At 46.3% G+C, this 12,483-nt stretch overlaps 1 protein-coding gene across 1 annotated transcript in view; it reads right to left on the bottom strand.

Moving 5' to 3' along the window:
* The window catches only part of TGFB2 (transforming growth factor beta 2), a 60,904-nt gene extending 48,887 nt beyond the window's left edge, over positions 1-12,017 (bottom strand). Inside the window, exon 1 of the mRNA XM_023922855.2 lies at positions 11,041-12,017. Coding sequence (XP_023778623.1) covers positions 11,041-11,383 — 343 coding nt within the window. The 5' untranslated portion in view covers positions 11,384-12,017. The remainder of the gene's footprint in view (positions 1-11,040) is intronic.
* Positions 12,018-12,483: the final 466 nt, after the last annotated feature.

The raw sequence follows: 12,483 nt of genomic DNA, 5'->3' as shown, positions 1-12,483 counted from the left end.
TGCAGGTCTCGCTGACCTTATATTAAGGCACTTTATATCCTGTGACATTAAAATATTCCCTTATATTAAACAAGAACTAAACCACTTGGTTTCATATCCCGAATCAAATGAAAACTCATCCCACCGGGACACAGGAAGTACCACATAGATAGTATACAAACCATTTTGCTCTGCTTTTTTGAAAAAAAAAGCAAACACAAACAAACCCCAACAACCTGTGGTGGACGTTGAGTCCTTTCAGGGTTTGAGAAGTATAGAGTAGAAGTACAAATATGATACAGAACAGCATTCAGGACATTTCTTATCAGCAAAGCAGATTTAACTGCCTCAGTCTTCATCTGAACAAAAGCCTGGGATTCTCAAAGGCTACAAAGAAGCCACTCCTTTAGGTGCTGCTCTAAGTCCTGGCCACAATGACTGTTCTGCTTGCCGAAACAAATGCTGCACAGAATCGTTTCAACATCACAGGGAAAAATCTGGAGTGACTTTACCGACTCAAATTAAATTGCTCCAGCTCTTCATCCATGCAAAAAAATGTATTTCAAAAGTCTGTGAGCTTAGAGACACATCAAGTCAGAGAGGTTTTATGCAAAACCACGTGCACCTTCATGCTATAAGCACAGCTCCTGTTTCCAAACTCCTTGGCTTTCCAGCTTGTAAACTCAGCATATATCATGTAGCAAACTGACTTTCAGAAATGGTCCTCCTGGCTCCAGCTCTATGCAGAACTGACTTTTAAGATTTTATTGATAACATAAAAACACCTTGTTGGCTTAGCCCTGACCTTTCTTTACAGTCCACTGCACAGAGGTTTGCCACATTCTTAGTCAAAGCCTTTAAATTCTTCCCTGCTCTGGGTGCTGAGGTCTGATTTTGCATATGTTTCTAAGAAGCCTCTGGATGTGGAATGATGAACTTCTAGACAAAAACACGCTGTAGGGAGGATGATAAAGATATATTATGGTATGTTTATTTGCCAAGACCTTTGCAGTCAGATGGTCATTTATTTTAGACAAGGGAAGATGTGGAATACCTAAGTAGTACAGGGCTTTAACTTATTTCTCCTTCTCTGCATTCTGCAGCTCTTGCCATATTGCCACCATATGCTGATCCCAGATGACATCTGCCAACAAATGAGTCCATCAATAAAGCTAACTAAGGTGTTTATTTTCAAACGTGGTCTTTGTTTTTCAGGGCCTTATGCAGAAGAATGTCTCCAGTGGGAATTCAATAAAGGGGAAAGCACCACATTACAGTAACACACCTCAATATATACTGGAGATGCGGCCACTCCCTGAAACAAAGGAATGACACTTAATACCTGACCAAAGACTTCTCCAGACGGTGGAAAGACTTCCAGCCTTTTCAGCAGGCTTTGAACCAGGGGCCTTAATCTGGGGAACATACTCTCAAAAGGCAGAGAAGTGGAAAAGTTTGACTGTATCACATGTATAGCTGGCCCAGTGGCAGTAAGTGTGCATGAGGCAGATTCCTTTCCAGATTCTACCTCAACAAATACACTTGTAGCCAGAGAAAATTAGGTTTCCCAATAAAGTGTGGTAAATAATGGGACTACAGCTTGGAAGAAGGCAAGTTCCTTCAGATACATGATATTGCTGTAACTCGGACTATGGCCACATTCATAAAGATCCCTTTTTCTAGATTCTTCTGGGACTCTTTTCTTCCCTGATTAGCAAAGGGAATGTGAAACTTCCAAATACATGGCTCCTAGCATCAGGGAGAAATGCAAACTGGAAGGGGGGAATTCAGGTTCAAAGAGGGAAAGGTCAGGCCCCCAACAATCTGTTCTGAGTCCATCCAAACTGGGCCAAAGCTGCTCACTTAGCTCCCTTGATTTGCAAACTGTTTATCCTGGCAGGGAGCCTCTCAGTTCCTATCACACCACCAGATCAGAACAACAGATTGATTTTCAAGAAAGCTGGAACTTGTTCCCCACTCACAGACCAGGAGACGTGTGTCTGCTGCAAGAGCCTGCCATCGTAGGCTGGATAAACACGCAACGAGCACAACAAGCGAAACGTACGGACATCTTTCAGCAAACCTCAATGTTGAAATGCGGCTACTTCACTTCCAAAGTGTGCAACAAGAAAAATCTGAGCATAAAGCAGTGATTGGCACAAGACATACAAGCCCTCGCTCTGCCAGGGAGGCCCAGAGCCAACTGCAACAGCCAAGAAAACTGGGTTGGATCTCTTGAAGATTGGGTGAGAATGAGAACATCAATGATCTGCATAGATCCAACACATCTCCAGACTGTTTACAATGTCCTATCATGTTGGAGAATACAATATATCATTTATCCTTCCCTGAAGGCAAATATCCCTTATATCCCCTGCAGGCATTTGAAAGCAGAAATGAACTGCCAGTGGACCTGAACCTTGGCATCCATAGACCTTGCTTACTAGGCACTCACTAAGGGCTCTGTAAAACTGTTCTCCAGTCAGTTGGATCAAGCCCTGCACCAAAGCCTCAAAGCACAAAGGCCAGGAACTGTGATGCCAAGGGCAGAGCTGCCCCTCCATAGTCAGGAAGAACAGAGATGTCTCTCCATTTGCTAGCCTGGACCACCCACGAGACCAAGCAGAGACAAGGGACAAGGAGCAGCAGCCTGTCCCAGGCTCTGGTGAACACCAGGCCCTGACCGCCACTTGTGCCTTTGTTTCAACCCACTGCCGCATCAGAAGAGGCCAAGCTTGCAGCATTTTTTTACACACTGTTTGGAAGATGTGAAGTTTTTCAGGTGTTCTTCCAAGTGTACATCTTGGCAGTCCTAGAGATCTCTGTGACTGTTTGCCCAAAGCCCCAGAGAAGTAATTTTATTCATATTGGACAATGCCCACTCAAATAAGCAAGGACCGCTCTTTCAATTTGGGGTACTGGAGATCAGCTGTAAACACAACTGAGGGCTCAGGATAAATAAGTATTATAGTGCAGAAGCCTTCATCAAATATGTGATTGTGAGGTGCTCTCTGACCACTTCAAAAGACTAAGTGCTGCTAACACCTATTAAGTTTTTCAGCCTTGTGAGTACAAAGTTCACCCACAGGGTTGGGGGATTTTGTGGATTGGTTTTTTTTCCACCCCAAGGAATGAAAACCAACATGTTCTGATTCCTATCTTTCAATCATCACCATGGTAAAGATATATTACCATCACTATTTCAGCTGAGCTAGCTGCTGAATTGCAAATGCTGTAAGTAAACAAAAACAAGTAAGAGAAGGAACTTCAACAGGCTTAGCTTGCCTTTTAAAATTCAAAGCAGGGGTTTAAAAGAGATGAAGCCAGGGAAAACATTGGATACTAACACCAGCCAAACAGGGAAAAATAACGAAGTTGTAAGCCTGAAAAACTGAAATGGAAAGAATGACAGATTTACTGCTGCATTTGATGCACATAACCACCGATAGACTCTCCCCAGGAAGTGTTGAAATTACCATCACTGAAATGAATCCAGAAGCTAAAAATTAAATTATCTTTCCCAGAACATTCCAATTTGGGCTTTGGCAACAACAGATGTTTTAATACTCTAAAATGTATGCACGCGCGTGTGTGCACGCATGCACACACGCAACACACCCTCAAGTACAGTATCCTCTTTCACGCAAGACCTCCCTCTTAGCTTGCACAAAGTCAGACTGAACTCACGGTCATTCTACAAAGCCTTTGCTTCAAAGTCTCTGCTCAAATGCACAACTGTCAGATTAAGCAATCCATAAGGAGTCTTACAGCAGCTCCAAGTTATGAATGAATGGTTATTTGTGAACTTGCCTGTCAAGACAGATGCGGTATTTGTCAGTGCAGCGTGGATTAGATACGATGGGAAGGAGCCAAACAAGCAAAGTGAAAGGTCAGTATCACAACATTTTCCTTCCCCGCCCCTCCTCAGTTTGCCTAAAACTATGCCACAGCTTTTGCTGAAGTCCAATACAGTAGTCTATTTTCATGCAACTTACCATGCCTATTTGAAAAGCAACATTCAAGCAAGAGAAGCAAAATAAAACCGTGTGCAGAGGGAGAGAAGAACAGGAACATTTTGGTGCAGGAAAGCTTCAGCAGAGGGACAAATCCAGGACTGCAGAAAACATCACATCCATAATGATACTGAATCAAGACCACCCTGTAGAAGCTGAAATACAATGCATTGTTTTCCTTGTATTAAAATGTAGTATTACAAGGATTACAGGTTAATTCATGTTGGAAGTCCAACCTCCAGCTCAAAGCAGGGTCAGCTATGAGGTCAACTTATGTTTTACAATTTATACAGTTATTTTTAATAACCTGAAGTCAGCACACACTGCACTAAGTATTATATAACAACAAAAAGAGGCTCCCTCCCTAAGGGGGATTCAGAGGAGAAAAGCTCGGCTCTAGAATGAAGAGCCTGAATGTCAACGAGCATCACACCTGAAATGAGAAGCATTCCTCAGTCACTGTCCAAATTAAAACCTGAACAAGGGAAAGATGTTCTGAAGATCCTCTCCACACTCTTCTGCCATGCATCTGCTGCAGGGGTGCCTGTGAGGTCCAGCATCTCCTGAAAACCAAACACGGATGCCAGAGAGCCCAAAAAACAACACGTGTTTCAGCAGAGCCTGTCTCTTCACAGTGAGTGAGCAATCTCTCTGCACAGCTGCCTCAACTCAACCAACAAAACCTCCACCACAAGGAGCCAGAAGCTTTCCCAGTGGCATGAGCTGCCATGTTCTCTTTGGAAAACCTGGCTGTTTTAAAGAATGCTTTTACCCAAAGAAGCAACTTCTCTACGGTGGACCAAACCACAGAGCACCAAACACATGTGAAAAAACCATAAAAACCAGACAGGTCTAACAAAGCCAGGTCTAGCCCCTCATTTCTGCAAAGCCTGTCCTGTGCCACTCGAGCTAAAAGAACCACAGCAGTGAACAGCCTCATGAGCAATTCATAAATCCAAACACAACTGGTCACACTGGAAGGAGATAAAACACAACCCTTGACACTAAAGGGTTTTTTCACAACATTTTATTGTCTTGTTACAGACAAATCTTTGAGTTTCTCCTCTATACCTTGCAGCTGAATGTCTTGTACAGTCGGGTGCCCAGCTGCAATCATTTAACACAGCACAGACAGCAAGGACAAGCATGGAGGAGATGTTTTAAGAAGAAACATTGCTGCTTCAGATTGACTACTACAGGAAGCCAACCAACAGTGATGCTGGAGCTAGGAACCAACTATCCACAGACTGAAGGGGAAGCAAGCAACAGCCTGTAGTGGAAGGCAGGGTGCAAGCTTCCCCTAAACAAATGACCAAACCAATCCTTTTAATCTAAACAAACCACCAGAAACATCCGTAACACATTATTACATTAAATAATACCTGGGGAGCGTATCATCCTCAAGCTAAAACTGCCTGCTTGAAAACGTGCTGCATGTGGTTTCACAACAGGAACAAAAACATTTGTGTGTCTTCACTCATGACTCTTTTTGTCACCATACCCTGGGGTTCCTCCCTTTATCTGCAATACAGGAGCAGTCTAGCACATCAGTGCAAAGGCAATAGAAGCCAGCTGCCCAACAGGGTCAGCCTTCTTCAGGATCACTGAAGAGTTTCTTCTTTCCTCTCTAAAACATGCTGTAAAGCGTTTCCTTCTCACTGGGCTCCCATGCCCAAATGACAGATTTCATCACAGTGAGAGGGATTTGAACTGTCTGGCTTTGCTCATCCCTGCAAATGCGCCATAAACCGGGCCGCAGCTCAGGAAGCTAATTAGGCATACACAGAGCCTTAATGCAAATCAGTCTGTTCGTGTGTGTGAAGCTCCGTGTGCATTTCAGGGCTGTGCTGAAGAAGCTCACTGAGAATGACAGCCAGTTCTCTCATTCATCCTTTTGCTCAGCTCTGGTGCAGACAGGAGTCTCAAGCTGACAGCAAAATGCTGGAAGTAATAACTTCAAAGTTACACAGCCATCCTGATGGCCACTACTGTTCTCATGCATAGTACCAGAGAGGAGCAAGGCTAAAACCAGTACCTAATGAAGATGATGCTCTGCTTTCTTCACTCCGTCACCTACTCACACTAGTACTGCAAGTAGAGCCAGAAAGAGCAGCACAAGCTCTGGGCACTCCCTGCACATCTCCAGCCACGAGCAGAAGACAAGGGCACGTTTCCAGAAAGGTCTCTGGGACTATAAAACATTCACACTGTCAATGGCTGGAGGGTGGGGAGCAGCAGGGGCACTGCTGCATGTTCACCACAAGGGCTTTTAGGCACGGGAACAGGCTGCCCAGGGAAGTGGTTGAGTCACCATCCCTGGAGGTATTTTCAAGTACAGATGTGGCACACAGTGACAAGGCTTAGTGGTGAACTTCACAGTGACAGGTTAACAGCTGTACTCAGATGACTGTTAACAGTCTTTTCCAACCTAAATGATGCCATGATTCTGTCAAACCTTCTCACTCACCAAACTAGAGTGAAAAGTGCCTCTTTGGAATAGACACAAGAAAGAAGCTCCAGGAGGGTTATGGAAAGGACTTGGGAATATAGCCCTTGTCTTGTAGCTCATCTGACCATGCAGTGTTAAAGCTGGGGATCATGGGTATTTAGTTTTCTGCAGGCTTCATCCTCTGGAAGAAACTCAAGGACCATGCCTCATTCCATGACTGGCTCTTGTACCTTCCCCCCCTGCTTCCCAGCTTGGCACCCTGCTTACAGTAAAAGTGGCTGGTGATTCAGAAGCCAGGCAGGAAGCACATGTGGTGCTGCCCTTCATTAGTGCACCAGAGCATGTTATTTTATTATGCCTCTCAGTATGTAGAGGACTACTGTCTAGAAAATTACCCTGTGCCTTTCTAATGCCATTTGCAATTTCCTGGGGTTTTCCACCTACGAAGATTGCGTTAAATGTCATTCCTTAAGGAATAAGGAACTGTTCCCCCACCATGTCTTTCCTTGGGAAAACCTTCACATTGCTTCAGGTGCTCTCTGTAATGCAGAGAGAGTACGCCTGGCAAACACCTCCTCTTGTAAGAGGTGCTCCAGAGCACAACCATAGGTCCAGAATAGCTAGAAAGCTTTAAAATTAGTTGTTCCTCCTGAGTCTGTTTCCATATCATTAATAACACGAGAAAACCCGACAGATTAGACTCTGTCTTGTGCTAAATGTGAACACAGGTGAGCTGTTAACATCGTGCTAATGATGCAGTCAGTGCTGGGAGCCGTCTGCAGGAGCAGTTCCGGTACCCTGAAGACAAGGAGCACACATATGTGTAACATTGCTGGTAAATTGAGTCCTTGTTGATAAAGTAGAAGCATGTCACTGTGCCCTCCCAGCTTATAATGTTGTCTTTCATGGGGCAAATATTCAGCAGAATGATGGCCTGCCTATGTAAAGCAATATTCATGGGACAGAGCTCCTAAGAAGAGTAATCCTCACCACTAGGGCAGGATGGAACCCAGGGAGACTCCTTCACACTAAGGTAGCTTAAAACTCATGAAACCCAGGCCCAAACCCAGAAAAAACTGTGTTTTCTTAGGCTAATGAGTACTTCTAAACCTATCTTCAGGAATGCAGAAAACTTAAACGTTTACCTGCATTGGCCTTAATCTGTCACTACAGACCAGTTCACAGGCTACGGTAAAAACTGCTTTGAATGAAGATGACAGAATGGGACTTTGCCTCCAGATACATGTGTTGCCTGTTTTTCTCAAGTCTGCCCGTTTCTCATTAGCATTACAATTCACCACCCCTAATTGTGTTGGCATTAAATTTCTGTTTACCCTCAGTGCAGTGGCAATCATCACTTAGCTTAAGTATCATGGCCTAGATATTCAATGAAGAACTCATAAGTAATAAGCTTCCAATGTGATCCAGAATTCACAGTAACCAGTTTTACTCAGGTAACTTTGCCTAGGCACAAAATTCCCAAGAACTCTCTGATGTTGTGCTCAGAGAACACCATATCCAACCTTCCTCTTTAAACTGCTCTGAAAAAAACCCTCAAATTCTGACTGCCACCTGGACTTAGGAGAGATTCAGACTCACACAGATGCATACTGTCCTGAGCACAAGGCATGCTTGACAGACAAAAGCTTTCTGTTTTTTCCAAATGTCTTTGTACTATTTTTTCTGACACTTCTTTCACATCTGTTGCTTTTGGGTCAGGCAAGTCCCTGACTTGCTGAATTTCCACCTATATCCCGATGTGTCCTTAACCTCAACCGGACCCTCAAGCCAGATGCCCCCTTACTTCCTCAGTGCAAACTATCAGTAAACCTTAGCAAAACTTTATAGTTTGAGCCTTAAATTAACAGCATGTGAAAAGATTAATATGAATAATTTCAAAACTAATCAGATCCCTTCTTTAAATGTTGACACAGTATTATTTATATCCCATAAATACCTTCTTGACTAAAATTCATCCCAGGAGATTGGCATCTTGCCAGTTCTATTCATATTTACTGTATTTATACAGTACAGTTGGCCAAGGATAATATTTAAGACAAAATATGCCTTAGGGTATATACAATATCTCTTATAGTTTTCCTTTTAAATCTCCTCATTGCTAAAAATATTTAGTCTGAACTTTACAAAATGCCCCACGAAGACCTATCAGCGATCTGTAGTGATATATTGCTGACTATGAGTATAATTAGAGCATATTTGTAATACTTGGGTTGTAGTCAGTTACTGGATGCTAACAACTTGTGGTAAAAACTGAACCACTGATCTTTCCCATGCCTGCCTTATAGCAGCTTTTGACCTCCAGTGCATTCACACTGATCCCCTTCTCCCTCCAGCCTCTCCAACACAGCAGACACTGCAGAGTTAAAAAAATCCACTCTGAAATGCCTCGGAGAAAGCGCCTGTGGCCGCCAGAGCTGCGCTTTCAATTTCTTCCTTTAAAATATGGTGGAGTGATTTCTTCCTTACTGTCTTTTTTGGAAAGGTTCGCTCCATCCAGCATAACTAGAGAGCAGTGGAAAAACAGTTAACCTACTTACTCTGATGTTAGCGACAGCCCTCGCACAGTAGTGCTGGATCTGCTGCTAGCTGGCCCTCGGATCCCAAACGTCTGATGCACTCTGTTGGTAGATACCTGCAATCTCCTTTGCTCTTCCAAAGCCTCTGTCGATACTTCAGACCAAATCTGGCCTCTGACAACGTTTTAAAAATAGATCCTCTATTGTCAATACCATCCAAGTCACACAGCACAGATATTTTAATTTTCTGGAAAGTACGCAGCTGCAGTTTGGACTATCGGTGCTTTGAAGTTTGCTGAGGCAAGGACAGAGGACAGAGGTGCTCAGGACGGATGCGCTTTACAATTCTCAGAGACTCTCTGCTACAGGGTCAACTCCCCAAGCCAAGGCACTGCTATAGGTCTTCCCAACCTTTGCCCATAGGTGCTCCTCTGCCCTGGGTACGATCTAATAGGTCTCAAAAGGAAGTGCTGACTTCTACCAAAACCACCAGCAAAATAATACAGTACGTCAACGTGGAAAACAAGCATGACTTCTGTGCTCTTGCTACAGCTATGAATTATACTGAACCACTCTGCTCATACCCACTTGGCTCCGAATATGTGGGGTTTTTTTTAAAAAAGAAAGTATTTCTTCCCCAAGGGTAATAAGGGTGGAGTGTATTTATCATGGCTATTAAGGATGGTGCCATAATTACAATAATAAAATGGCTCTGACTGCCAGGATGTCCTGTACCTGATGTTGTCATTTAAGACTAAAGGAAGAAAGGGAGGCAGCTGCACGGAGCGTGGGGTTCAGATACCTTGGCTGGCATCCTAGGACTATCCCATGCAAGACAGAGCAAGCCCCAAAGCTACAACTTGCTAAACTAAAAATAAATAAGAGGAAAATGCAATTAGAAACTCTAGGATAAAGTTACCAAAATGGCTGAATTATCTATTTAAGCGAGAGCTATGTGCTTTTGAGAAACAGAGAGCAAGTATATAGGGCATCAGGTGGTGGGGGAGGGAAGAGAGCTAAATGAAATGACTAGGGACTAGGGTTTGGTTATGTGAACGGTGAAGTTATTTTCTGCTTCTGGTATTTCACTTTCCCTGGTATGATGATGATCTAGATTCTTTTAAGGCAGCGCGGTGCTTTTTCTTTTTTTTTCCTATGCACTTAAGCTTTGCTACCAAAACAAAGAGGCACATCGTTATGATTATTAATCACTCTAAGTGGATTTGGTCAGCACGGAGCATTTGTACCTTTTTTTTTTTCTGTTCTTTTTTTCTTTTTCTTTTTTTTTTTTTTTTTTTGTGCAAAACGTGGCATGGATCACCAGAAGGTCGTTAAAAACAGCAAAAGGCAGACGGGCTGAGACAGGTTCCAAGAACCGAGGCTACCCAGAAGGGAAAAGTTTTTCTGTACCTGAAATGAAAAGTGCCCACGAACCAAAAGGGGAGGCTAGTTAAAGTGGGAAGAGGAAGGAGGACGTCCCTGTCCTCTCTGAGCACCAACGTGAACAGCAGCCTGCGGGACAATGTTCTACAGGGACACAGACAAGACGAGCTGGCGACTTTTTGTTGGTTTTTGTTTTTTGTTTTTTTTTTTAAAGACCTCCTTTTCTTTTCAGTTATGGAGAGATGGAAACCTGCCCGTCCCGGACACTCCAAGGGAAACAAGAGCAGTGGAAAGACCTTGGCTCTTTCTGGAGGCTGTACAGGGGGCTGCCGGGGAACTCAAGGCGCTGCTGGCGGGGGATCCCGGGCGGGGGGAGCTCTGCTCAGGTGCGAGGCGCTGCACCGGCACCCCGAGGGATTCCTGGGGGACTTCTAAGGGCTCTGCCAACCTCGCCAGTCCGGGGCAACAGGTGACCCCCCAACACACCCACCCAGTCATATGTACACCCCGTCACCGAAATTAAAGCCTAGAAGCCTTCACCTAAGCGATGCCGAGGATGACAAGCGAGCCGAGCAGAGAAGGCAGGTTGCGGTGCTCGGGGGTGCTATTTAAAGGTGCTGAGCGCCGCTCAGCCTCGGGGGCGAAATCACGCACACATGCACAAACACGGAGGACTTACTTTCGGGGTAAAAAGGCTGCATGTCTATTTTGTAAACTTCTTTGGCATAATACTCCTCGTCGCTCCTCTCCCTCTCGCAAGTGGCGGCTCTGTGGTTGGCTTTTTCCTGCAGCAGGTCCCTGGTGCTGTTGTAGATGGAGATGACCTCCGGGGGCACCTCCTCGGGCTCGGGGTACTCGTCCGGGGGGCTGGTGAGCTTCAGTTTGCTCAAGATCTGGCCCCGGATTGCCTCGATCCTCTTGCGCATAAACTGATCCATGTCGAGGGTGCTGCAGGTAGACAGGCTGAGAGCCACGGTGGCCAGATCCACGGTGAGGAGCACGCTCAGGAGATAGCAGTGCATTTTAAGTGTTTAAATACAGCGCCCCCCCCCCACCAAAAAAAAAAAAAAAAAAAAAAAAAAAAAAGTGACTTTAACAACGAACGACAACAAGAAAAAAAAAATTTAAAAATTAAAAAAAGGGGATCTGTGCAAACAAAGGGGAGATCTGCAGGAAAAAAATGCTCTTAAAAACCGGCTTGCGAGGGCGGTTCGCAATCGGAAAACGCACGGGAGGCGCCAGTGAAAAAAAAAAAAAAATAAAAACCACCAGTAATAATAATAATTGAAAAAACAAAAAAAAAATTAAAAAGAAGAAAAAGCAAGTTGCTACAACTAGATAAAATTCGGGGGTAGAGCGAGCCGGACAGCAAAAAAGGAGAAGGAAAAAAGCCCCCAGACAGATACAACAAACCTGCAAATCAAGTAAATGGCAGAGAGGCTGCTCTCAGCGCGCTGTAAAACAAAAATCTGAAGCGGGGGGAGGGTGTGGGGGGAAGGAAAAAACCCAGAAAAAGGAGGGCGAGAAGGCGCAGTGATGGGTATCACAGGGCGCTGCCGCAGCCGGCAGAGAGAGGCTGCCGGCGCGGCGCTGAGCCCCGCCGTGCGCCCGCGGCGCCCGACGGCTCCGGGCGGGCAGCGGCACCGCCCCGCGCCCGGCGGCGCTCAGCCCCGAGAGCCGCGCACGTGTGCGCCCGGCAGCGCCGAGCCCCGGCCCCCGCGCCCGGCCCGGGCGCAGCGGCAGCGGCAGCGGCAGGCGGCGGCCCCGCGGCGGCGCCCGGCGATCTCCCGTCCGGCCGCGTCCCGCAGGCTGCTGCGTGCGCCCCGCGCCGCATGCACCGACCCACCCCCGCCCGGGCCGCTGCGCGCCGCACAGCTCTTCCCAGCTCCCTCCTCTTCCTCCTCCTTCCGAAACGCCAAGCCCGCGCCGCAGTCGGCGAGGCAGCGCCGCCGCGCCCCGGCAGCCTCCCGCGGGTCGCAGGCGCGGAGCCGGCCGCCCGGGGCTGGCCGCAGCGCAGCGCCGCTCTCCCCCCCCGCCCCGCCGGCCTCCCCCGCGGGGCTGGGGCTGGCCCCGTCCCCGGCGGCTCTAGCGCTCCGCCCGGCGCCCCCCGCCTGCCGCCCCC

Source organism: Cyanistes caeruleus, chromosome 2 (genome assembly GCF_971803275.1).
Source record: "Cyanistes caeruleus chromosome 2, bCyaCae1.hap1.1, whole genome shotgun sequence".
In the NCBI taxonomy this organism is placed as follows: domain Eukaryota; kingdom Metazoa; phylum Chordata; class Aves; order Passeriformes; family Paridae; genus Cyanistes; species Cyanistes caeruleus.
Note: the sequence above shows the minus strand (reverse complement) of the source record. Positions and strands in the feature narration are given on the sequence as shown.